Genomic DNA, 25440 nt, shown 5'->3' on the forward strand with positions numbered 1-25440 from the left:
AGACTAAACACATTTGTTAATGCAACTAGTTGTCAGTAACATGCTAGCTAACAGCGAGGACCATATGCATGGATCAATGGCTGCCAGATTCAGTCCAGCGCTTCTTGTCTCTACTTATGGTCAACCCTTAATCAGCCACTAGGCAGGCAAGCTGCACGATTAGCTCGACAAGCTGAAACTAGCAACCAGCCCAATGACGAACCTTGCGTGCATTCAGATCCACAGTTAATATAGTCTATGCTAATCCAGCTCAGCTTACAACTTGCCTAGCTTCTGCCCTAAAAAAAAATAGACAATTGGTTTTTCCTGAAACTGCTGGCGACAGGCAACCTCACCATGTGACTCTTACCCACTCCCAACAAGTAAGTAATAAACACCGTGTTACGACCTGCAAATGTTCTAGTCAACATGGATAACACGAGTGATATGTATATTACTCCTAGCTTCCTAGGGACTACACCCAAAATAAAGAAGAATGATCAAGTCCCAGCATCATTCTTTACAGTACCATATGATTGAAGATATCACTCCATCTTTACCCGCAAAAAAATGATATCACTCCATCTACCACATAATCAAAACTGAAACATTTCTGTTCCAAAGGCACTTTTTATTCAAATGGATACAAATAAAGGAATTCCGGCGACATTTAATTACACCTCGCTCAATCAAAGTGAATATGTAGACAATAGATACTGTGAAAGTATAAAGAGATGTATGCGAACATAGATTATTAAGCCCGTGGCCCGACTTTCTTCACCGTGTAATTCTTCGCGAACGCCGTGTACACGACAAAGTTCACCGCGCCGATTCCCGCCCACAGCCAGAAGTAGTAGTCGAGATGGCCGTCGTTCAGATTGGCAGGAAGCCAGCCCTGCCCGCCCTTGCTCTTCGATAGAACAGCGATGGCCGAGATGATCATCGAGTTCAGGTAGTAACCAAGCGACATTGCGAGGAACGAGAATGCCGAGCACAAGCTCCTCATCGACGTGGGGGCCTCCGAGTAGAAGAACTCGAGCTGAGCTATGCCGCAAAACACATCGGAGCAGGCAATGAGCATAAACTGAGGGACTTGCCATGCTATGCTTAGATTGTGGCCATCCCTGACGCTGCGCAGTCTCCACATTTCAACCAGTGCAGCCGCAGCCAATGCCGGAACAGCTAGAAACCGGCCGACGCCCATCCGCTGCAGCTGCGTAAGCCCTGCAACATTTCCAGTGTACCGTCTAGCTATTGGGATCACAATACTGTCCTGGAACACAACCCAGATCAGCATGAAGATCACTGAAGCAGAGTTCATGGACGCAGCAGGGACAGAGAATGATCCAATCTTGGTGTCCATTGCCATCCCTTGTTGGATAAAAGTGGTAGCTGTTTGGCACATCGAAGCTGCATAGAACACACTGGTGAGCCATATTGGAAGCATCCGAACAAGAATCTTCACTTCCTCCACCTGAGTAACAGTACATAGTAGCCATGGGCGCCCCAAATTACTATCCTTTATCTCTTGCTCACCTACAACTACAGCAGCCTTGTCTAAGCACCTGAATAAGTTCAAATATCAAAAGTGTCAGATACATATTCAACAAAAAGATTTTTAAAAAGATTCAAATTGCAATCTTTACTATGATTCTATGATTATAAGTAAAGCATACAAAAATTGAAGTTGTGGTTTTAGACTGGACTACTCCTGCAAAAATTCAAACCTTTGATCTTTAAATAAAAAATGTTACAAACAAAATGGCATCCACAATCTTGCAAGAGACATTCTAACGCTATCTGCTAGAAAAGATGGGGCAAGTTAGGACGCCTAGATCACCCTAGTTTCATTGCGAATTGTTCTGACTAAATTTCAAGCCAACCACTTGTCTACACCGGCGTGTTCGCTTGAAATGTAACATTTTGATACAAAAATCACAAGTTCTAATAGCTATAAAAATACCATAATTTATAAGAAAATAAAATTAAAATACTGCTAATTTCATAGATATTGTTTAACTTTTTTTTGTTGCAAAAAGTGCGTTAAAAATTAATACTCCCTCTGGTTCAAAATAATTGCCCCAAAATAGATGTATCTAGACATGTTTTAGTGTGTATATACATTCATTATTAGGCAATTATATTGAACCGGAGGGAGTATTACAGCTTCAAGATGTCTATTTGCAGCTACTCCTGCAAAAATTATAACCTTTGATCTTTACATAAAAGGTGCTACACACAAAATGGCATCAACAATGTTGCAAGAGACACTTTAACGCTATCTGCTAAAAAAGATGGGGCTAGTTAGGACACCTAGATCGCCCTAGTTTCATTGCAAATCGTTCTGATTAAATTGACAAGTTTTTATGATTGGAGGTCATGGTTGACAAAGACTACTGAGCTTTATTTCTCCTTGTTAAGATTCACACGAACAAATCAAGACCACATGTCTACACCAGCGTGTTCGCTTGAAATGTAACATTTTGATACAAAAGTCACAATTTTTAATAGCTACAGAAGTACCATTATTTATAAGAAAATAAATTTATATACTGTTAATTTCATAGATATTGTTTGACTTGTTTTTTTGCAAAAAGAGTGTTCAAAATTAATATTACAACTTCAAGATGTCTATTTGCAGCTAGTGGGGAATTCTAGAACACATAAGGTAACTTCCTTTTGTTCAACAAACAAACCGAAACAAACTTTTGCTGCTATACTAGCAGCATCGGCTTCCATCAGGATGTGATAAACGTACCTGAATCCATCAGTATGTGCCAATTTGTTTTGTCCTGCATTCGTTAAGTTTGCATCATCTCCTTCAAACAATATTGTGGTATCAGCAGGAACCTCCACTTTTCTCTTCTTAAATGATGCGACAAATACCGCTACAAGACTTTTCAGTGGGCTTCCAGTAGGAAGATGAACCCTGTATATTGGTGTTCCTACGAAGAAGGCAACTGTGGCAACAATGAGGCACACTGATGAGATGGCAAATCCAAGAGACCAAGCAACATTTTGCTGTACCCATACGACAACAGTCCCCGAGAAGAAGACTCCAATGTTAATGGCCATGAAAAACCAACTAAAGAAAGCTTGCTTCTGTTTACTCTGTTCAACGTCTGAATCATCATATTGATCTGCTCCGAGGGGAAGCAAAGCTGATTTAACACCTCCAGTCCCAACAGAAATAAGGTATAGTGCTGCAAACAAGACAAAATACTGAAACCCTGTGGCAGGAGGGCATGAAGTTCCTTCACATGCCGCGGGTTGTAAAGAAGGAATAATTGTCGAGGCAGTAATGACGAGCATCCCCTATTTTGTTGATAAAATCGAGAAATAAAAAAAAACACATAAATGACTAACATATCAGCTTAAAAAAGACAGCAAGTGAAGTCCAGAATGCGGGTACTCACAGTAAGATAGAATATTATGGAGATACCGACGGTCTTGTACTTTCCCCAGTACGTATCAGCGAGAAAGGCTCCAAGAACGGGTGTAAGGAATGTGGTGCCGTTCCATGTATCAACAGTTGCGGCGTTTGAAGCAGTAGTTCCATGAAGGACCGTTCCGAGATATACGATCAAGTTGAGGGCAATACCAGCGTAGGCAATGCTCTCCAAGAATTCAAATGCTACAGCACGAAGGGGTGTTAATTTGTTTGCAAGGAAAAAATAAAATTTTCACATTATAGTAGGTGTGTGTTTTTGCGTCTATGAGATTGGTGAAATATGAGGTACTGACCCAAAATAATAGCAGGAGCCTTCCAGTTGAAGGGTCTGTTGCTTGATGAAGAGACCTGTATGTAGGGAGAAGCATCATTATCTTACAAGAAATGCACGGAGAAACAGATTATCGATTTACTTAAAGATCATATTGTGAACTTGAAATTAGGAAAATCAATTAATAGGCTATGTTATGACTAGTTGGTTGAATAACTCTGGGAGCAGAGATGAGATTACTAGTATGTACCCAAAGTAAAACTTTGCAGCAGATAGCAAGTGTGCCGAGGAGTAGTAGCAAGTAGGAGTGCACACCTAGCTGGAACCTTGTAGTGGCTGAGTAGAGATCGAAATGTGTGTGTGGACTGCAGCAAGCAGCTAACGACCAACAGATCTAACATGGTGGGCGTCTGGGCGAGCCTCTATAATGAGAACATCTACTGTATCTAAAATTGACCAATCATATCTGATAAACCTGGACCTGAATCTGAATCCCGTAACTAGTACTAGTAGCGTGGTTATGAATTTCTACGAGTCGCTTGCGATCTACTAGTGGCAGTGGTTGAAGAAGCAGTCCCAAGTTGATTCGGGCAAGCAGAGTCAGAGGTAGGTAGGTTACCTGAACCTGGTTGGGATTGTGCTGATGGAAGAGGAGGGGTGTTTCTCCGCTCTCGGCGTCCATGGCGTGCCGCCTGTAGACGCCGACGGAGGCTGGCTGGGATCCCGCTCCCTCTCTCGAACTCCTCCGAGTTGTTTGGTGTTGGTCCTGGGCACGTAGCAGCCAGCGGGGAAGAGACTGACCTTTATGTCTTCTCTGCCTCTCCCTCCCAATTCAACTCTACTGCTGCTGAGCATGATTTGGGAAGAGGGGAGCGCACATGTCACGTGCGCCCGACCGCCCGTCCCTCTCGACCTCATAAAAACTCCAGTTTTCTTTCTTTGTTGCGTCGTGTTTAGCGCGAGCTGCGTACTTCGTTGTCAATCCGTCGCTATCTACTCAGACCTTATTTTCCGAAACTCAAAAAACTTACTTCAGTCTCTCAAAAACAAAATGCAAGCAGTTTTGGAGGTGGCACAGAACAACACCCGTATTCGGAACTGAAAAACCTCGAATTCAAATTTTACCGGTAAACTGGTCATTGCAAACAAGTTTAAAACTAAAATTCAAACATAATACTTGCATAATTCGATAGTTCGGATCACAAAATACACTGCATTTGAGGTGGTCGTCGGGCGACCAGCTCCTAAACTAATCTAATTTCGCCAGCGGCGACCTACTGTACGCGCGGCGGAGGACTGCCCCATTGGCGGCCTACTCCGAGTCGAGGTCGATGACCTCCTGCTTCACGCGGCGAACAGCCGTCTCCGTTTGCGCCACCTCGTACTCGCGCACGGCACGGACGGCTTCCGCCTCCTCCCGGCGGAAGCGCGCGCGCCTCGGCCTCCGAGATGATAGAGACCTGCTGGATCGTTGTCGCCTCTTCCTCGTCGTTGAGGACGTAGTCCCCCGAATGGAGGATGGTGCACACCGGCACTTCCTCCTCCTCCTCCTCCTCCTCCTCCTCCTCCTCCTCCTCCTCCTCCTCGTCGCCGCTGCTGTGGGCGACTGGCGGCGCTAGCGCACAGCTGGACGCACCCGAGGGAGACCCCTCGCCGCTATTGGCGTAGCGGGCGAGTTTCCTCGGCGGCGTCAGACCCTAGTTAGTCCAACGCCGCGCGCTGCGCTTCCGAGCGCCTTCCGAGCGGTTCCATTTCCGCCGCTCGGCCATGAAGTGGAAGACGGGTGGGGGCGAGTTGCTTCCGCCAATCCGCCCGCCTCCCCTCCCGCCGCTGCCCGCGCCAGCCATGCGGTCACGGTGGTGGTGGAGGTCGTGGAGAAGTGGCGGCGACGACTCCGCGATTGCTCGCCGGAGGTCGAAGCGTGCGCACGGCGGAGGAAGAGAACGCGGCGACGGGAGTAGGGTTCTCTGCGGCCTGTATTTATATGGGTCGACGCTCGCATTTCTTTGGCCCCTGAACAAATTATACGGGCCGGCCCACCGATTCGGGCTCCATTCTGCGTCGCTTTCAGCCCGAACTCATAAATCCACCTAAAAATTCAGTTCTAGCGACATTTACGGGTTCTGTTAGAGATGCTCTCAGCTCAGCTCACTTGCGCAAAATATCAAATCATCCTTCCCATGCAGCACCAGAGACCTTTTCTCCTCGCAACAAGATACAAAAGGGGAAATAAAAATAGAAAGAGTAAATTCCAGTTTTTACCCTTTACTGTGATTTTTTTTAACACTAACTATTTCATTTAACATTTTTTCCTCTATTACCCCATTCAACAAAACTTTTGCCAATTTTCACCCTCTGTAAGATTTTTCGAATGATTTGTCACGTGGGTTATAGTCGGAACTTTTCCTTGAGCTTTTTCCCCGCGACCAAAGAAGCCTCAACCCTCAAAAAGGTGTACAGAGTACATAATCACCATCTTGATGGAAATAATCACGACACTAGTGTGTGTCTGAGTTGAGCTAGATTATATTACTGAGTAATATGCGCCTTGACATTGCCGTGTAAGTATATAATCACGTGCACAACTCATATAATATAATCTTAATACCTCGCATTATTAAAGGGGTAAAAACTGATAAAACTTTTGCTAAAGGGTGTGCCTACGTCTCAGTTGACTGAGATTTTCTTAAGTCTCAGTCAACTCAGAAAAGTGCAACTACAGTTTAAAGAAAAGTGCAACTCGGTTCAGTTGCACATTTCTATCAGAAAAGTGCAATTGCACTTTTTTAACAGAAAAGTGCAACTCAAGGCACATTTTTGTAAGTGACTTAGACTTAAGAAAATCTCAGTTGACTGAGACATAGCAAAACCGTTTGCTAAATGGGGTAATATCGATGAAAAATTGTTAAATGTGGTATATGGTGTCAATAATGTGAAACTAAGGGGTAAAACTGGAATTTACTCAAACAGAAAATAACACCAAATGCCTTAATTTTGTACTCTACCCCTTCCCTATCGCGTTGAGCATGTATTTTCTTTTTCTCCAAATTCAATTGAAATTATTAGGTGTTTGTCCATTTCGTCATCTCCAGCTCATCGAAACATGATTTTTCCTGTTTCTTTTGATGTGTGTGTGTGGTGCATGGAGCATGTGTTATCCCAGTCTCGCCAGTTGTTTATCTAGTCCACATCCAACTGCATCTCTCTTTTTTTTTTCTCTCCATCAGGCTTAAGCTCAGCTCCACTAATCTAATACTGTAAGTCAAATCAAGTGATGCTGAGTGGATCTAGATCAAGTCACACCATTATTTGCCACACCCATCCCTCTTCATGTTTCCATGCTCCTCCTGTCCTTCCAATAGTTTTTTTCTTTTTGAGAGAGAAGTCCTTCCTGCAAGCAAAGCACGAGAACCACGAGGAGCATCATATAGGCTGGGCTGGGCTGGGCTGGGCTGCACTAGAGGAGTAGGTGCCCGTGTGGTCCGGAGGAGTAGGTGCCAGCGTGGGCTTTCTTCTCAGTCCTCATGGGTATGAGAATCAAGGTGACCCCTATTCATCGTTCATTAGCGCTTGTTAATACGGCGCACACGCACACCCACGGGAGGCAATTTGTTTTTCTTTTCTTTTTTTGGTTCTGGAAACTTTCTAGAAGGTTGTAGGGGTACCCCTTGCGACACGTGGCGAGCAGGGAGACCACTTCCCAGAGATTTTCTGTCACCACAGCGCGCCACTTGTCGCGTGCGGAGCGAGTTGCCTTCCTTTCACGAAGGTCGGCCTTTTTGTAGAGTTTTCCAGATTTTAGTGGTTTTTCTTTGCTTTTTCCCAATAATTTCGGTTTCTATTCCGGTTTTATGTTGGTGCTTTCGTTTTTTCTGTCTTTTAATTTCCGCGTCTTTTCTTATTGAAAAATATAAACATTTTTGAACTACGAACATTTTTATTTCTGATCATTTTTAAATTTGAACAAGTTTCAATTTCAAACATTTTTCAAATTTGAATATTTTACTTAGTTTGAATAATTTATGTTCAGGTTTGCAAATTGTTTAACTTCAAATTTTGTTCGGATCGCAATTTGTTTAAATTCAAATTTTATTCAGTTTTGATTTTTTTTTCAAATTCAGTTCTTTTTGTTCAGTTTCGTATTTGTTCAAATTCAAAAAAGGTGCAACTCGTGCACACATGGGTTCGAACTCCCGTCTCTACCGCGGTAGAGAGGAACTGCAACCACTCGAATATTGCTCGTATGTTGTAACACATCAGAGAAAGATGCTATTGTTTTTAGCAGCGAATGAACTAATGGGACGGCCCATCTGGGACTGCCTTCAAGCGATGCAAGGCTACCACAGGCATGGGAGCGATAGGTAGGGTCACCTGAGAATCAAACACAAATCCTAAGTTGCCTAACCTTGTCCATCTCAAATGTGTGACACGCCCCATGCTGGCGTCAAGCAATGTTGTAAGCACCTCTAACCATCTCCACACGTCAACAGACACGATTTTGTCGTTACTTAGCTGAATTTACCTTTCTTTGTATGCAACACAGAATAACTTAGGATGAGTAGTGGAAGCATTCACGCGGTTGCGCTCATAAATGTGATCAATGCTTGGATGTTTGTGATCCTAGAGCGAACGGTTCGTTGCAACGCAAGGCCGGCTATCACCTATGGTCCATTGTTTAAACGTGGCAGAGAGCGGATAAAAAATCTGAATTACATCCACAACAACAATCTAGATGTTGATGATGAAAAGATCCATTTTTATAGCCTTGTGAACACATTCAAACTTAGGGGTATAGCTGGGCATGGGCAGCCCAGCCCGGACGACCCGGCCCGAAAATTCTGGGCTGAGCCGGGTCGGGCTTGCAGTTTGGGCCGGGCTCGGGCTTGATTTTTGAGCCTGAATATCGGGCCGAGCCGGGCCGGGCTCGGGCTTGCAGTTTTTACGATTTATGCAAGGTTCGGGCCGGGCTTTTGCCAGTTTGGGCTGAGTTCGGGCTCAATTTATAGGCCCGACGGTCGGGCTGGGCCGGGTTCGGGCTTGACATTTCAGATTTGGGCTATTTCGGGCTTGCCCCAAAACCCGGCCCAGCCCGAGTTTTGCCTAGGTGTACTTAGGGGTATGCTCAAAAATAACATCAAGAACCAGCAATGTTTCTTCATGTTCTTGGATATAACCGGAGATTCCGAGTGATTCATAACACTTGGAGAAAATCCACTGAAATAATATCTCACTATTTCAAGCAAGTTCTGTTTGCAATTGGAGAGCTCAGAGAAAAAATAATCAAGCTGCTATCTACCCACACTCCCACCAAAATCAAAGACAACTACCAATGGTTTCCATACTTCAAGGTGAGCAACTCAACATCATTTTGCATCACATTGTTCTACTTTAGCAAGACATAATAAGTTTCTCACTTTCATGCCAGGATTGCATTGAGACGATTGATGGCACTCATATCGCTTCAAGAGTGCCAAGAAGTGAGTCACATGCGGATGAAACACTATGCAATCCAGAATATGCTGGCAACTATTGATTTTGATATGAGTTCACATATGTTCTAGCTGGATGGGAAGGATCAGCCCATGATGCGACGATTCTAGTAGACAGTTTGGAGAGACCTGATGGTCTGCAAGTCCCAGAGGGTAAGTTCTACCTAGCTAATGCCGGTTATGCTTGTCGCCCTAGTTTTCTTCCACCCTTCAGGTCAACAAGGTATCATCTCAACGGGTTCTCTGCAAGACACTACCCCAAAAATGCCACAGAACTGTTTAATCTCAAACACTCTAGCCCGCAAGTGACAATCGAGAGGGCTTCCGCTACTCTGAAGAACAGGTTTAAGATCTTCGATCAGAAGCCATTACATCATTTCTCCACCCAAGTGAAGCTTGTTCTTGCATGGTGCATTCTACACAACTAGATCTTGCGGTGGGGTAGTGATGAGTTCTTCCATGATGAGGAGGACGTGACGCCGGAAAACATTGACTATGGCTATGGTGTTAGTCAATGTGACATTCAGGATTAGAAGAACAAGAGGCGGACCGACGGCAAATAGAAGTACAACCAGGCTCTGAAGAAAGAAGGAAGAAGACTATCATTCCGCCGAGCTCTCCTCTGCTCCTTCTTGTGTTGTGTTGAACACCAATTTGCTTGTTGCTAGGGAAACATCTTAACGAAGTGCTATTTTCTAGTAGTTAGGGAACATCTTAGCGAACTACTATTTGCTAGTAGCTAGGGCTGAACGATGTTTATTTTACTGTCTGCATATTCCGCTTAGCTGTCATAGAACTACGTGGTAAGGTCACCACTTGTGACAAGTGGTTACCCAAAAATGCCAAAGATTGCAACCAAACCCGCCGTTCACGGAACTGTGTTTTGCGGGCTGTCAAACAAAATGCATAAATGGGCCAAAAATGACTTGTTGGTATCCAAACTAGATGCACAACATAACTTTGAAGTTGACCCAGTCCATCATGGTTCTAGGAAGAAAATCTCCACATATGCGAAAAAAGGGTGCGAGGAACCAAACAGGCTCGTGCATTTTCTCCTCTAGCTAGGTAGGTTAATCATGAAATGTGTGATGATTGAAGGCCATATGCCCATTCAGATGCCGGGCAACAAGTCAGAGCCTAATTAGTGGGAATTTAGCTGGGATCCCCTCTCTCTTGAGATACTCCTCGGCTAGAGCAGAATATGCGGTCAGTCAATGGTCGAGAAACACTGAAGTGAGAAAGGTGACTGAATTTTGGTTCGTGTTGGTTGGTTGGTCATGTCTGCCTGCCCTGTAAGCTAGATCATGACGACAGATTGCACTAGCAAACGAAATAAGAATCCGGTGGTATCTCGTCGACACATGTGCCTGCCTATTTGCATGAATAGTGAGATGATGATACCCATCTTGAAACTCAAGCAGAGGCCGGCAGGAAAAGATGCAATGCAACTATGCAAGTGGCCGGGGTTGGAATCCATCAGATCATCCATCGGGTACACACGTATCCTTGCCGGATCCATCGGCATGATTGATCTGGAGAATGCACGCGCGCATGCTTTCCCTACATATGCATGCGTGGCAGCGCCGGTGAGATCACATCACTTAGCTTGCTCGGACAGGCGCCCGGAGATGATGTCGACGATGACGACGATGGAATCAGAATGGCGCCTTGCTGCTCACATCTTGCTGTTGTCTGCCGCCATCGGCGGCATCACGTACCTCCTCCACCGCGCCCTACGTAGTTTCCACCTACGACAAGAGAACAGGAGCCCGCCGCCGGGAGGCATCGGCAGCTGGTGCCGCGGCTTCGTCGGGGCCGAGACGCTCTCCTTCCTGGCCGACAACAGCAGCGGCAGGGGCTTCTACCACTTCGTCCACACACGCGCGCTCCGCTACGGCGCCGGCTTCCGCACCAGTCTCTTCGGCCGCACCCACGTCTTCCTCCTCTCTGCAAAGGCACGCGCCGCCGCCGCATGCCTCCTCGCCGCCGACCCGCCCCACTTCTCCAAGCGCTACGTCCGCACCATCGCCGACCTCCTCGGAGAGCACAGCCTCCTCTGCACCTCCCACGACACCCACCGCCGCATGCGCCGCGCCGTCGCGGGCCTCTTCGCCTCCGCGTCCACCGCTGCCTTCGCCGAAACCTTCGACCGTCTGACCACAAGCCAGCTGCTTGCCGCCCATTTTCAGGACCGGGTCGTCGTGCTGGACGTCGCTCTGGACGTAACTTTCAGGGCCATCTGCGAGATGCTCATCGGGCCGCAGGATGACTCGCACAAGCTGGAGCGGCTGCAGAGCGACGTCATGGACGTAACGCAGGCCATGCTCGCGGTGCCGCTCAGGCTGCCTGGAACAAGGTTCTACAAAGGCCTACAGGTACCTGCCTACCTACTCCTTCATTTTCTGTTTTTATGCTATTTCAAATAGCACCCCTCAATCCTAAAATAAGTGTCGCATTTGATGTATCTATATTCTATATACATCCGTATTTAGTCAAAGTTGGGAAACTTATTTTGAAACAAAGTGAAAGTTAACAACTTGTCAGTTGCTGCTGAGAGCCGTCCAATCTATGTATGAGGCGGGACGATCTTGATCCGACGGTTATCAATTCTCAGTCGATTAACCAGTAGTTATTCCCATATTTGAATGATTTATAGCTAGCTTCTTGATGCCGAATTGTTGTTTGTGTCAGGCAAGGAAAAGGATCATGGATGTCCTGAGGCAAGAAATATCCATGAGGAGACAGAATAGCCTGAAACTAGATCGTCGCGACGACTTTCTGCAGACCCTTCTTCTCAAGAGCCATACAGATTCACCTGAAGAAGCGCTCACGGATGAACAGATTTTGGACAACATTTTGACACTCATAATTGCAGGTACAGATATGAGAGAAACCTAATTTAGTAGTTAATTGCAAAAAGAATAATGTTTCATTTCAGATGCATGATGTAAAGCCTTGTGTTTCTAAACTGTAACTGAGCGCAGGGCAAGTGACAACGGCAACGGCAATCACCTGGATGGTCAAGTATCTAGGCGACAACACAGACCTCCAAGAGAAATTAAGAGTGGGTGTGGAGGAGGTTATACATAATTAATTTATGAATTCATTTCTTGAGTGTCATTCTCTCTCTATATGTATGCAGTCAGTTCAGCTTGATCTAGCATCCAAGCACCATGGTTCACCTCTTACCCTCCAGCATCTGAATACCATGGACTACGCATACAAGACGGTCAAAGAATCACTAAGGATGGCAACTATAGTTTCTTGGTTTCCGAGAGTGGCGCTCAAAGACTGTCAGGTTGCAGGTAACTAAACTTCACTAATTTCTTCTTTCTGCTTGCTCGAAGATGCTGTTTATTAACAGAGATACAAGTGACAACAGGATTCCACATTAAGAAGGATTGGATCGTAAACGTCGACGCAAGGTCCATACACTATGATCCGACCATCTACCATAATCCAACAATGTTTGACCCTTCCAGGTTCAATGTATGTACTGTAGGCCTTAACAAATTAGAACTACAAATAATAATTTTGTGACACTGACTTTTAAATGGTGTTGTTGTGGACAGGATGATATGAAGCCATACAGCTTCTTGGTATTCGGAGCGGGCGGTAGAACATGTCTGGGAATGAACCTTGCCAAGATTATGATGCTAATATTTCTTCATCGCCTCGTGACCAATTTCAGGTGTCAACTTTAAAGCAAAATTTCTTTATTTGATGGAAAAAGATTGACATATAGAGTTAAACTGTTTTTTGGGGTGTTTTCAGATGGGAGATGGCCGACCATGACACAAGCCTGGAGAGATGGGCAATGTTTCCAAGGCTTAAGAACGGCTGCCCAATTTGTCTCACACCAATACACAAGAAGATGTACTGAGAGCATCCCCACTCGTTGGCGCTCCCCACGCCCAAATCCGGCGAAATTTTCGTCCGGATTGGAGGAAGATTTGGCGTGGGGAGGAGTAGTTTCCCAGTCGTGTGCTCCCCAAACGGCGTTTCTCGGGGGAAAAGAGGATGACTCGGGGAATCCGGACGAAAGAGGAGACACGTGGGCGTGGGCGGTTGGTTTAGCTTCATCGGAGTCCCCGGGAGACCCCCGGGAAACCGAGGATGGCATGGGGAGTCCGGACGAAAATAGGCTCAAATCCGGACCAAAACGAGGAACCGGGGGCCTGACTGGGCCGTTTTTCGCCGTCCGGATGAAAAAAGGTGGCCGTGGGGGGCTCGTGGAGATGCTCTGATGTACTACTAGTAAATATATCAAGATATGCATCACTTTATGAAGTTGTGAACAATGTCTATGAGCTAACAATGTGTTTTCCCTTAGTTGTTAAATGCTACACATGCCGGCCAACACGCTGACAAATTCTTGATTCCTTTTTTTTTTTGGAGTGCCAAGCCATGACAAGGCTAGCTAGGTGATAGTTCCAAAATTAAGTCAAATAAAAGAAAGGCGCAATGCAGCGTTGCTACGCTATGTATTTATTGCCATGTAAGCAATGCAGGAATGCATGGTGTAACCATGTGTATTAATCTACTTTTTGTAATAGTTATTCTAAATTGGTCACTAGTCTGAATTCATATGAGAGCACAAAATAATTGCCTAGCATATATATTTCTAAATGATCATGTTTCTCTGGTAAAGGCATAGAGATATCATACAACTTATATGGACACACCATCAGTCATTGCAATAACTCTGTATTCTTAATTGTCACTGTATGTCTCATACAATGCGTAATCTTTTCTATATGGCTTCATTTTCTCATATCACCAACTTGGTAGGTTTTGGTACATATAAGCGCTCGAACAGCTTTCCACCAGGGTATCATTTCCTCAATTCTCATCGACCCTGGGGGTGTTTACACAAATATTTTAATGTTCTCGGACCGTTATGTGCCCGGACAGATTTTCCCATTGAGACACCCCTTGTTAGATTTGACCGGTTCTGTGTGTTAGCACACATTTTTATACCCTTCAGCAGTTTTTCGCTCATTAAGATTATGCTACTTGGACACATTCTATGTAGATATATTTTACTCGGAGATAGATAAGTGGTTTTCTCAATGTAATACTACTATGAAGCACAAAATCCTTGGAGAAGAGCAATAAAGAAGATGACATTGCGGACAACAGGGTCTACAGTTTGGCTTCAATTTCTTCCAGCGTGAGCCCTTTAGTTTCAGGCACGATGCAGAATATGAACACAAGAGACGCCACCGCAATCACCCCGAACGAAGCAAAGAGAACCCCAGTGCCAATCAAGTCCTGCAGCACAATGCAGAATAGCAGTCAACTAACTTGATAGTACATTCTCCATGGTGAAACCCACAAGGAAAGAACAGCAGGCTCATACCTCTAGTGGGGAGAAAGCAAAAGTGACCAGGGCATTGGAGGCGAAGTTCACAAGAACAGCAACACTCAGTCCACGCCCCCTCAGTTTCAGCGGGAAAACCTCCGAAATCATAAGCCAACCAATCGGACCAAATGATAACTGCAAATTAACCTCATCTCATTAGTCAGACAAAAAAAAACTCACAGGTAAATTTCATTTTTGCTGAAACTTTGGTGTGGATGCAAGCCAAGTACTATTCCACAAAGCCAAGGCCAACTATATTCCTCACTGGAACCCTCGTGTGTTATGTGGCTGCTAGGGTTTGGGAGGGAGAGAGAGGGCTGGGAGGGCGCGAGAAGGCCGGCCGGGGGCCTTTTGCCCACGGCCGGGCAAGAGGGAAGGGATTTCCTTCTTAATTCTTGCTTGATTAGATTGATACATCTCCTCTCCTTATATAGAGAGGTTTACTTGACTCCCAAGCAAGGCTTACTTGACCCCTAAGCAAACCATAAGACTAACGGGCCCAGGCCCATGACGTACTCTAACACTACACCCCACCTGGACATGCAGCTCGTCCTCGAGCTGCAACCTAAGCAAACCATGACTCGACACAACACAACCCTAACACCTAAAAACGAGCCTTTTACATCTCGGCTTGTTTTATAACTCTCAACCTGAAATAGACTAGGACGCTTTATTGTTGACCCCTGAACATAAAGTGGACACCATCTGCCCGTCGGACGTGCACCTGGACAACCACCAGGATCCCATGGAAACCAGCGGGACAAAAGGAGGCCGCGCGGCGGCCGGCGGCGGAATGCAGTGGTGCTACGCGGTGCGCTCCTGCCGGTGACACCATGCCTTCTCCCCGCCGGATGACTGTCGATGGCGCAGACTTTGAGGTCGCTGCCCGCGGGAAAAACAGCATGTCCGCCGCCCGTGGGGGAAACCGCACGCCCAAGATCCCCAACGCAGCGGACGAGATCGAGGTCCGTTGCGCAACGAAGCTCAACTTGGAGGAGCTGCAGATGCAGATCACGCATCTCCCGCACACGCCGACGCACTAGGAGGCCGCGCGCAGCAGCCTGCAGCCTCACCGCCGCCGACACGTGGCGGATAGCGATCCAAGCCGGAAGCGGTGACGGCGACGGAGGGAAACGGACCTGGTGGAAGGGCATCCCGGGCGGTGGCGATGTAGAGCCCGGGGCCAAGGTCGCTCCCACACCGCCGAAAGGTAGGGACGGCGTCGGTGGCGGCAGCAGCCGCTGCTGCGGTGTTGGTGGCGACGGCAGCAGCTGCTGCTGTTGCAGCTGCCCACCGAACGGCAGGGATAGCGTCGGTGAGAACAGCAGCTGCAGCGACGGCGTTGTTGGCGGCGGCAGCTGCTGTTGCTGCTGGAGCGTCCCGGTGGGGAAGAAGGCGGCCGGCTGCTGGAGAAGAGGGACCCCCGGCGCCGAGGTAGGGCCCGGCCCGGAGATGGTGGACAGCGGCAGCGGGGATTGCAGCAGCCCAGCGTCGGGTGGCGGCGACGACAGCAGCAGCGTCGGCTGCAGCGGCCCGGCGATCGCGGCGGAGGCCGCCTGGTGCGTCGGCTGCCACGGCAGCAGCGCCGCCGGCGGCGGCGGCCCATAGGGACCGGCCAGGAAGAGGCAGATCTCCTGGACAGCAGTGGTGAGATCACGGAGGGCTGCGGTGATCTCCGCCGGGGAGAGAACGGTGGGGACTTCGGAGTGCGGCGGCGGCGGGTGGGGAGAACTCGGTGGAGGACTGGACATGATCGAACCCGGGAAAGCTGATACCAAGTGTTATGTGGCTGCTAGGGTTTGGGAGGGAGAGAGAGGGCTGGGAGGGCGCGAGAAGGCCGGCCGGGGGCCTTTTGCCCACGGCCGGGCAAGAGGGAAGGGATTTCCTTCTTAATTCTTGCTTGATTAGATTGATACATCTCCTCTCCTTATATAGAGAGGTTTACTTGACTCCCAAGCAAGGCTTACTTGACCCCTAAGCAAACCATAAGACTAACGGGCCCAGGCCCATGACGTACTCTAACACTCGGGCAAAAGGGAAGGGATTTCCTTCTTAATTCTTGCTTGATTAGATTGATACATCTCCTCTCCTTATATAGAGAGGTTTACTTGACTCCCAAGCAAGGCTTACTTGACCCCTAAGCAAACCATAAGACTAACGGGCCCAGGCCCATGACGTACTCTAACATCGTGTACTTGTTTTTATGGGAAAATAAGGGTAAGCTGACTCTGCAAGTACCTGGTAGCAGCCAACATACAGTAGAAGTGCTATTACAGCCACATAAGAGGCACCCGAAAACAAGGTATAGTATGAAGACAGCAAGAATAGGGCGACAGCCTGCAGGTAACAACAAAAAGTTGAGTAAATGAATATTAACGAGCGCTTTGGCTGTATTAAATACGAAATCTACATGTTCAAGGCAGACTTACAATCCCACTAACACCACCAATGAGTAATGGTCTTCTGCCAAGTTTGTCAACCACAAGAACAGCTACTCCAGTCATAATCAGCTACAGAGATGAAGCCACAATGTCAGCAATATCTTCTTATTTCTTCAACAGAAACAAGGTCATGTGCAATTTAGTGGCAAACAGTTAAGACTAATTTTATTATGCATTTATCAGCATAGTATGAAAATTTAGCTAGAGATATACTGGCCAAAATTCAATTAAAAATAATATGGACCCACTGTGTGTAATAGTATGTTGAGTTTCTGTCAAAGCATTCGCAATTTCAGTCTGAAAGCTCTGAACCAGCTTAAAGTGGGTATATATCAGTGCAGGATATTATTAGGTTTCACTAACTTTATGCAAAAGTATCAGCACGTACCTTCAGTAAGCCAAGAAGAATTGATACACGAGTGGCATCAGATGCTCCAGAGAATCCAGCACTCTGCGAGCAAATAGTGATAGCTATGATTAATGCAGAAAGAAAAGAAAATAACGCATATGTTTCAAGGCAAGACCCTGTCAGTCCAGCTAGCCCTAAAAGATTGGCATGCTTTGTAGCGCTGAACCCCTTTTAACATTAAGGAGCTTCCATTGTTTGGAGAGCCCAACTTTACCACAAAGAAATGACATAGTTGAACTGAATAATTTCATATGCGAAAGTACCAGTACCTGAAAGATTGTCGCAGCATAGTACAACACACTTGGTTGACCGGTGACCTACCAAATATATAGAGCACGACGAAAGAAACGCAATATTAAAATCATCCTGATGTCATGGAAGGAATGAATAGAAGCTAGGAGCATACAGCAGTCAAATAAAAAGATTGAAGAGCCTACCTGCTGAAAGAACACCAATCCACATCCAATTATCATTGCTTTGAGACATTTTCCTTGAAATACCTCACTGAAGCCTGCTTTTTTCTCTTCGCCAACATATGACAGCTCATCCAAAATCAAATTAACCTGCTCTGAAACCAAATCAGGTGAAGCTTGACCCCTCAATCGACATAAGCAACGTGTAGCGTTGTCTTTTGTCTCCCGCAGATCTCCTTTCCCTTGTGTGGCACATAACAGAAGCCACCTAGGTGAAGCAGGTAACCAGCACATCCCAATTCCCATGATTACACATATCGGAGTACTGGCGGCGTACATGTAGCGCCAACCAGAAAGCACTTCGACGTAGAGATTACCTACTATATAACCAAGCTGCAGAAGGAAATGGAAAATAAGTAGGCTGTAAGATGAGTGAGTGGTAAAGAGGGGGAAAACATCGAATCTGCACTTACAAGCATCCCAAGAACAATAAAGAATTCCTTGAGAGAAATGAGCATGCCTCTAATCTGACTTGGAGCAGTCTCTGCAATATACATTGGAGCAGCGTGCATAGCCTAACAAAAGCGACTCACATAAGGCTCATGCAGAAATGTATGTGCCCATAATAATTATATAATTTGCAATGTGAACTATGACATAAAAGAGAGTATCGTCCCGTTTTATTACCAGTCCAATTCCTATGCCATATAGAAAGCGACCAACCACCATGATAAGGAAGTTAGGAGCCGCCGCTGTGAGAAGAGCTCCAATCAAATACGAGACAGAAGCAACAACAAGCTCTCTGCGTCTTCCTGTGGCAAATAATAGGCGCAAATCATGTCAGAACACCAGACCAGATTGTACCGTATAACATGTTGGAGAATACGGGGCTGGCAGGATGGACGTACCAAGAAAATCTGCAATGGTAAATGCCGTGGCAGATCCGATCAAAGCACCATAGAGCGAGCCGCTGACCTGCGTCGCAGGTAATGGATTGGAAATGCAGAAAACAGATAAAATGATGCCAGACTTGGCCACATATTGATGGAGTTTGATGCGATGCGGAACAGAGCATTACCACGAGGCCAGTTTGCACTGATGACAGGTTGTACCATGATGTACCGCTGAATGCCGAGGACTGCAAAAAAAAGAAAAAGAAATGTAGAGAGATGGTTATAACCAAGCAAACTGTGGGGTGGTTGCGTGGACAGAGTTATGGGAGAAGTGATGATACCTTGAGCGATATGGTAGCACCAGATGTTGCCCCGATGTCATAGCCGTAGAGCAGGCCTCCCAAAGCTGGGAAGAAGAAGCTACAAACAGTTCACCATACCATTCAGAGCAGCGTGTTAGCTAGGCATATACAGGTCTTCAGACAAGAACGCAGACTAATTTAATAATGGTTTTGCGGTGCCGAATATAGATGCGAAGCCTAATTAAATTTGAGGGGACTCCGGGACATAATGAAGCAGTAATTTGTAGTGAGAGAGAGGAAAAAAAACTGAATCAATCAGCAAAATTCAGCAAAGAGGAGAAGGGAATGGGCGTACGGGAGGATCGCGGCGGAGACGGAGTAGGCCTCGCAGGCGGCGGTCAGCAAGGGCCTGGTAGCCTCACAGTCGTCGGGCGCCGGGGCGGAGACATGGATCTCCACCACGTCCCTCTCGTCCTGCACACAGAATTGAACCGCCCGACGAATTCAATCGATCAGCCAGCAAACATGCTAGTGGAGCAGCTAGCTACAAGGGAAACCGGTGGGCCAACGAAACCGGGCTACGTGAAGAAGAAGAAGAGAACTGACCTTGGACGCCATTAATCCCGATCCTCTGCTGCCCTGCCCTGTTACGTGCTATCGCTGAACTGCCCCCTTGGGTTGAGCCTGAGGTGAGGGCGGGGCAGGAGGAAGAGGGTTGGTAGGAGCAACTGCCTCGTTGGAGGTTAAACTAACCAATCTCCACTCGAGGAGGGCCTTGGAGCAGTCACGTCGTCGTCCTCGCCTCCACACGCGCCACACGTGCTCTTCTCCTCGAGTCTTCTCCACAACACCACGTCTCTCTCTCTCTCTCTCTCTCTCTCTCTCTCTCTCTCAATTCTATTTTATTTTATCTCTATTACAAGTTGCCCTGCCTGAGCAGGTTGCAAATTTGCAATATGCCCGATCTTGATCTGTTCCTTATGAAAAAGGTCAGCCATCGCCTGAAACTCGTACGAATACAATCTAGCAGGTCGCAGCTGAGATTATCCGTTTTTGTGCAGTGGAGAGAAGATGTTGGGATCTCAATAACCTGTCGGAGTCGGGGGAGTGATGTTTTGGCACATGGGAGCGTATGCTTCCTTTATTTTTAAATATATGTTAGACATATTTTAAAATGTCAACAAATCTAAAAAAAAAATTCGCACGTACAACTTCATGTGCTACGCGCTCACAAAGTCGTTTCATGAAAATCGACATGTCATGTGACGTGTGTAAAAAAGACAAAATTCGGTGCTAAAACAAAGATTTGTCACAAGATAAAATTTCTCTTTTTCGCTTAGACTACAAAAAATATAATTTTTTCGTGAAACTTGACAAATACACATATATTATGGAGATGTACATGTAAATTTTTTTATCAAAATTTTTTAACACTTGGAAATATGTTTTTATGGTAGAGGGATCATACGCACCCCGGAGCCGAATTGAGTTTCTGGTCGGAGTCTTCCTTCCTACAGTAGACCTCTCAGGGATGCACACACAAAACCATCCAGACCTAACAACGCCTCTTCCAGTCTGCAGGGACTGGGAACTCATCTTTTACCGGGGTACGCTCACAGATTCATAGAGTTTCTATGAGTTGCATACAATTATATCGGAAGGATCAAAACAACAGTGTCTCATTGAGGTTTCATGCATTTCATCAATCTTGAAGTACGAATTGACCGTGAAAACTGTGCAAGCAGCCTCGGCATGCCGGTTTCTACATTTCACAATGCCACATATATAAGTACCAAAAACAGCATTGGCAGCTGCAACACCATAAACATGAGTAAATGAAATATTTTGATTCAAACACACACGATTCGTTTGCCACAGTTTTCTTGTTTGGCACATCCCCACAGGGATGAGAATTTGTTCAGTGCTCGGCATAGGTATTCAGTAACAGATACATTATTCAGGTTCGGCCATTGAAACCAAGCTCACCGCCTGTTTCACCTCCGCGACACCGAACCAAATGTGAAACACAAAAGATGATTATCGGGTACCACTGAAATCAGGAGGCCTCCTCTTTCTTCGGTTCCCAAGGCTGGTACCTTGTCCAGTCCCTTTGCCCTGGGTTTAGAGCATGCCCCTTGGAGTGGTAGATCAGATCGTCGCCCTGTCCGGTGTAGTTCTGTCTGTGCTCCATGATGTACTTTTTAGTCTTCTCCTCCAACAGCTGTCCCAAAACAAAGAATCAATATCAATATGGGCGAACCTGTTTTGAGTTACAAATAGCATAAAACTAAGATAACTTTTCACATCCCCAATTATTCCAAAGCATTTTACACATGCCTAAATGGTAATTTATTTCTTATATACAGCTGAAGTAATCCATTCGTCCAAGTACCTTGCCTATACAGCAGATAAATCCTTTATGTAAACTGTAACTTATATCACAAGACCCAAGCGTGTAATTTTTGCAGGAAATAGCACACACAACATTAGAAGAACACTTGCCTTATCCCCAGTACTGTCCGTAATGTGGTGCAGCCATCCATGCCATTCAGCAGGCACTTGGGATGCATTGTAACGACCCTTGTCTGCATACTCTACCCACCTGTGCCTTCCTGGAGATATAATTATATTTAGTTTTCTACAACATTGACAGCAATCCTCCTCTTTATATGATCACTAAAGAGCAAATTTCCCAATCTCGGGGCATTAGAAAAACGAAAAAGAAAACAAGAGGTGGGATATCATAATGATGGTGAGTATGGCATCTGATACGCACTGCTCTTTTTTACGTGACAATGTATATCGTTTATTATGTGGTCAACATTTCTAATCATCTAATGTGGGCATGCAGCAGAATTCAAGATTAAGAATATTGTAGTAATATCAACTAGGGTGAAGCTACTCACCATACTGCGTGTCATGTACTTTCTCATAGTACTTGTTTCCGAAACTGTCAACTCCTACAAGGGTTGCGCCAATGTTGTGAATTTTGGTTTGCCTGAAAAGAAGACAAATCTGTTCGGTGACACAAAATCACATCCCTTCCTGCAAAATTGGAGAGATTGGTGGGAGGGCTTACAGCAGGTTTCCGTCAGGAAGGCATTTTCTGCAAATAACACCAAGGTAGAACATTAGAAGCATAAACAAAGCAACATGTGCAGAATTTAGCATTTTCCCCAACTACGGGAAACTAGTGTTTGTACATAACTAAAGTGATATAGTATTAAAAAGAGGAAAGTATACATGGTGACACTCCTTCACTGAATAGCGATGGATCTGTAGCAGTTCAGAAAATTGAAAAGAATGGCAGCACTTCCTTTTAAAGAGTAGGGATCCCAGCTGGAAACGTTAAGTTGTAAGCAATACTAATCGCAGTGAACTATATATCCTGATGAAAGGAAATACTTATCAGCCGCAGCACAATGTTGGTCGCCTGTTTTCACTATGAAGATACGTTAATGTGGGAGTTCCAAACTGGCTTGATGTAATTGCAATGCGTAACTAGGTCTCAATATATTATGTTTCTACGATGCTAAAGCGCCTACAGAAATTTAGGCCCTCCTGCTAATTCGGGAAGGAGAAAGAGCATGTAGAAGGTGAATTTACTAGGGGCAGGCAACGCAAAACCATGCCTCAAGTGGGTTTATAAGGTGATTTTTTTTAAAAAAAATAGCATCCTAAGCACTAGAGTTGTAGTTTTCCCAGGCTTCGGGAAATTTTTGTGTCCGCTACTCCGTACATGCATAGTTTGCGGAGCAAACGAATGCAATAGCCTGCCAACGGTATGAAATTTCGTATATCATATATTCCTCCCATATCCCTCACTTTCTTGCTACGTTGTATTGCGATATATTGCCGAGTACAATTATGATCCATGTAGTACAAGATGATTCTGGCATAAACTGTCTGGACCAACAGGAGCAGCTGTGACTACGATCTCATTCCTTGCAGTCCCAGCAAAAATCGTTTGAGGGTATGTAAGTTGTTGGGTGTTTTAGGCATTTGAGGAGTATGTGCTATTGCTAACCATTTCGAACCCTTTTGGTTTCAGGGATGCGAACGAATCTAGCGAACTAACAAGCAGTAAAACGGTAGGCGACCAATTGGAATTGGAAAACAAACCCTAGATGACAATCGGATGGGATTTTGTGCCCGGAGCCACAGGAGAAGCAGCAAAGGCGAATCTCAGATCCAGGAGGGAGGGAGGGGAGAAGGAGAGTCTTACAGGTATCCCTCGTCGCGGGCGTAGCGGAAGAAGTTGACGAGGCCCTTCTCCCTGATGCCCTGCCACACGCTCCGAACCACCGCTGCCATGGATGGTACCTTCGCCTCCTCCGCCGCCTCTACCTTCGTTTACCCTCAATGGTCGATGCGATGCCTCACTGCATCTCTCTCTAGAATCGGAGGTAGGAGGTCGTCGGCGATGCGGAGCAAGACAAGTGGGCCAGGCCCAACAACTCTTCTTACTTAAGCCAGTGATGATGGGCTCACATTTCGGCAGTGAGCTGAGCCATGTTATTATGAATACTACCATATTCTTCTTCTTCCTTCTTTCTTTTGAGCATGTATTTTTTTAACTGGGTTGTGTATTACTTAGTGAACATAGTCAATCAAGGTTACGAATACCATTACAATCTCTTTGAACACGTTCCAACATGCAGGGAGGAACCGAGTCGAGTAACCCCCCCCCCAACCCCCACATAACCCACACTTCTACCAGATTTAGCAATATCGTTGAGCATGTATTCTTCTTCCTCCTCGATCATCGAGATGATTAAAAAGGATTTGAAGGATTAACTCAGATCTCTGAATGAAAAAAGCTACTCAGTCAGATCTCCTTATAGAGCGCTGAAATGGAGTATTGGGCTTCCCCTAAAAAACCCCTGAAAGTTTAAAATTCCTGCCAAAGTTAAAGTGGTTCTAATTTGGATAACTATACTGACTAAAGATTTTTTGCATGGGAGGGGACTGGATGTGTCAATTCTGCATTTCACATTTACTCTTTTCCCGAAATGGGAGCATCCGCCCCATCCTCTACATCAAACTCATGGCCTTTATATTATTGCAGAATTCAAAATATATCAGTTTTATAACTCTTTTCTTGTCCCTTGACACGATATATCTGGAACACAATGACTTGTGCCTTTGGTTTTATATGTAAGCCAAGACCTGTCCAACACTTGTTTAGTGGTTGGATTAGAGGGTTTCCTAAAAAGGGCAGACCTGCTATATATGTGGGTGATACAGCAATACTTTGGTCAATTTGGAAAACACGTAATAATGCTTGTATTAGATCAAAACCTGATGACCCCCTTGCAGCCCTTGCACTGACTAATATGATTGGACAATTGGCTTCCTCATGGGACATTTTGCAGGTAAAGGAAACAAACCGCAATGCACTCATCTTTTTCGATCAAGGGAATATATTATAATATCAAAATATACCAATTACACTCAACTTCTGCAACAACGCAACACCCTAATAACAGTACGGATACACACAGCCAAAAAAGATAAAATAAAACTAAGAATGAAAAGTCCCGCTATAGTATCCCAGGCCTAGCAACAGTAATACATCCACCCCCTAGACAACATCTGAAATACAGACTCTCCAAGACCGACGCCTCTAAGAAGGGAACAGTGCACCAGCGTCGTCGTCGCCCGATCAAAGATCTTAGGTTTTCACCCTGAAGATAGTCTCCGCTCTCAAAACAATGCCTCCAACAAGGTCATTGCAATGCACTCATCTAGGGATCCAAGTTGTTCGAGCGGTTCTCACAAGTGAAGCTTTCTGCACATTGAAGGTGTGGAGACCTACAGTTTCGAGTCTGGGTCCGATGTTTGTAGTAGGTTCTGATCTGAGGCCCAGAAAAGATACTTGGATAATCTAGCTTTGCTACAGTCTGGGTGGCTTGATGCCCGCAGTTGTAAGAACTGTGTTGCAACTCTTTTTGAGCTTCTTTTCTTTATGTGTTATTGTTTTTATTTTACATCTTATAGCAAACCTATGGTTTCTTCAATGGAAATCGGGGAACCCCTTATCTGAAAAAAATGGTGTCCTTAATTGTAGCATTCGATGGCGGAGAATGTGTCATGTTCAATAGTATTCTCCCATCTCCATCCATGTCGGCATGGCCTTCGTGGTCGGTTGTAGGGATATAGTGGTGTCTTGGATTATCATGTTTTTAATTCTTGTCGTGGGCTTCTTCTTTGCTGGTCTAATGATGACGCGGTGTTTGACAGCCCATGCATGCGAGGAGTGTGTCCTCGGCCATTTTGTGTTCCGTTGTCTTAGATTCTCACTCTCAACCTTTGAGGTTATTCAAACTTGTGTAAGTGTAGTCTTCTACGAATTTTGTATTGGATGCATGGAAGAACATCAACAGGTTATTGGTGGGGCTAAAGATGGCGAGTTCAGAGTGCTTTG

General features: G+C 45.6%; 4 protein-coding genes across 6 annotated transcripts; 1 reads left to right on the plus strand and 3 right to left on the minus strand.

The window, feature by feature from the left end:
• Positions 1-572: 572 nt before the first annotated feature.
• Positions 573-4545, minus strand: LOC127312204 (protein NRT1/ PTR FAMILY 8.3). The gene is made up of 5 exons (XM_051342680.2): positions 4321-4545; positions 3724-3778; positions 3396-3613; positions 2738-3294; positions 573-1544 (listed from the first exon to the last, which is right to left on the minus strand). The coding sequence occupies exons 1-5, from the start codon at positions 4381-4383 to the stop codon at positions 734-736; spliced, it is 1704 nt and encodes a 567-aa protein (XP_051198640.1). The 5' UTR covers positions 4384-4545; the 3' UTR covers positions 573-733.
• Positions 4546-10678: 6133 nt separating this feature from the next.
• Positions 10679-13480, plus strand: LOC127312215 (abscisic acid 8'-hydroxylase 4). 2 transcript variants are annotated; one of them, XM_051342695.2, is made up of 8 exons: positions 10679-11565; positions 11882-12065; positions 12175-12254; positions 12333-12495; positions 12573-12679; positions 12763-12881; positions 12965-13069; positions 13434-13480. In XM_051342695.2, the coding sequence occupies exons 1-8, from the start codon at positions 10714-10716 to the stop codon at positions 13435-13437; spliced, it is 1614 nt and encodes a 537-aa protein (XP_051198655.1). In that variant the 5' UTR covers positions 10679-10713; the 3' UTR covers positions 13438-13480. The 2 variants fall into 2 exon arrangements, with proteins under 2 accessions (XP_051198655.1, XP_051198648.1); XM_051342688.2 differs by having other exon boundaries at positions 10683-11565; positions 12965-13480.
• A 735-nt stretch (positions 13481-14215) lies between these two features.
• Positions 14216-19816, minus strand: LOC127312225 (D-xylose-proton symporter-like 2). Of its 2 annotated transcripts, XM_051342711.2 has the most exons (14): positions 19620-19800; positions 19369-19487; positions 19053-19131; positions 18897-18956; positions 18727-18793; positions 18506-18630; positions 18292-18393; positions 17843-18211; positions 17675-17722; positions 17385-17447; positions 16985-17065; positions 16794-16892; positions 14553-14690; positions 14216-14464 (listed from the first exon to the last, which is right to left on the minus strand). In XM_051342711.2, the coding sequence occupies exons 1-14, from the start codon at positions 19629-19631 to the stop codon at positions 14336-14338; spliced, it is 1491 nt and encodes a 496-aa protein (XP_051198671.1). In that variant the 5' UTR covers positions 19632-19800; the 3' UTR covers positions 14216-14335. The 2 variants fall into 2 exon arrangements, with proteins under 2 accessions (XP_051198671.1, XP_051198682.1); XM_051342722.2 differs by lacking the exons at positions 14216-14464; positions 14553-14690 and adding an exon at positions 14802-14827 and having other exon boundaries at positions 16742-16892; positions 19620-19816.
• Positions 19817-20841: 1025 nt separating this feature from the next.
• LOC127312228 (probable NADH dehydrogenase [ubiquinone] 1 alpha subcomplex subunit 12) lies at positions 20842-23422 on the minus strand. The gene is made up of 5 exons (XM_051342736.1): positions 23239-23422; positions 22093-22119; positions 21920-22011; positions 21516-21625; positions 20842-21234 (listed from the first exon to the last, which is right to left on the minus strand). The coding sequence occupies exons 1-5, from the start codon at positions 23325-23327 to the stop codon at positions 21070-21072; spliced, it is 483 nt and encodes a 160-aa protein (XP_051198696.1). The 5' UTR covers positions 23328-23422; the 3' UTR covers positions 20842-21069.
• Between the last annotated feature and the right edge of the window lie 2018 nt (positions 23423-25440).

The sequence above is a fragment of the Lolium perenne genome, chromosome 1, assembly GCF_019359855.2.
Source record: "Lolium perenne isolate Kyuss_39 chromosome 1, Kyuss_2.0, whole genome shotgun sequence".
Taxonomy (NCBI): Eukaryota; Viridiplantae; Streptophyta; class Magnoliopsida; order Poales; family Poaceae; genus Lolium; species Lolium perenne.

What these genes read in the sequence shown, in the direction of transcription:
- LOC127312215 (XM_051342695.2), top strand. Translation starts at nt 10,714, where the DNA reads ATGATTGATCTGGAGAATGCACGCGCGCATGCTTTCCCTACATATGCA. An exon ending in TTTGACACTCATAATTGCAG is followed by an intron (nt 12,066 to 12,174) that starts GTACAGATATGA and finishes AACTGAGCGCAG; the next exon opens with GGCAAGTGACAACGGCAACG. An exon ending in CGCCTCGTGACCAATTTCAG is followed by an intron (nt 12,882 to 12,964) that starts GTGTCAACTTTA and finishes GGGTGTTTTCAG; the next exon opens with ATGGGAGATGGCCGACCATG.
- LOC127312204 (XM_051342680.2), bottom strand. Translation starts at nt 4,383, where the DNA reads ATGGACGCCGAGAGCGGAGAAACACCCCTCCTCTTCCATCAGCACAAT. An exon ending in GGCTCCTGCTATTATTTTGG is followed by an intron (nt 3,614 to 3,723) that starts GTCAGTACCTCA and finishes TTCGTGCTGTAG; the next exon opens with CATTTGAATTCTTGGAGAGC. An exon ending in GCACATACTGATGGATTCAG is followed by an intron (nt 1,545 to 2,737) that starts GTACGTTTATCA and finishes GAACTTATTCAG; the next exon opens with GTGCTTAGACAAGGCTGCTG.
- LOC127312225 (XM_051342711.2), bottom strand. An exon ending in TACCATTGCAGATTTTCTTG is followed by an intron (nt 18,631 to 18,726) that starts GTACGTCCATCC and finishes TATTTGCCACAG; the next exon opens with GAAGACGCAGAGAGCTTGTT. An exon ending in TTGGTGGTGTTAGTGGGATT is followed by an intron (nt 16,893 to 16,984) that starts GTAAGTCTGCCT and finishes TGTTACCTGCAG; the next exon opens with GCTGTCGCCCTATTCTTGCT.
- LOC127312228 (XM_051342736.1), bottom strand. Translation starts at nt 23,327, where the DNA reads ATGGCAGCGGTGGTTCGGAGCGTGTGGCAGGGCATCAGGGAGAAGGGC. An exon ending in GCCCGCGACGAGGGATACCT is followed by an intron (nt 22,120 to 23,238) that starts GTAAGACTCTCC and finishes TGTTATTTGCAG; the next exon opens with AAAATGCCTTCCTGACGGAA. An exon ending in CTTCCTGACGGAAACCTGCT is followed by an intron (nt 22,012 to 22,092) that starts GTAAGCCCTCCC and finishes TCTTCTTTTCAG; the next exon opens with GCAAACCAAAATTCACAACA.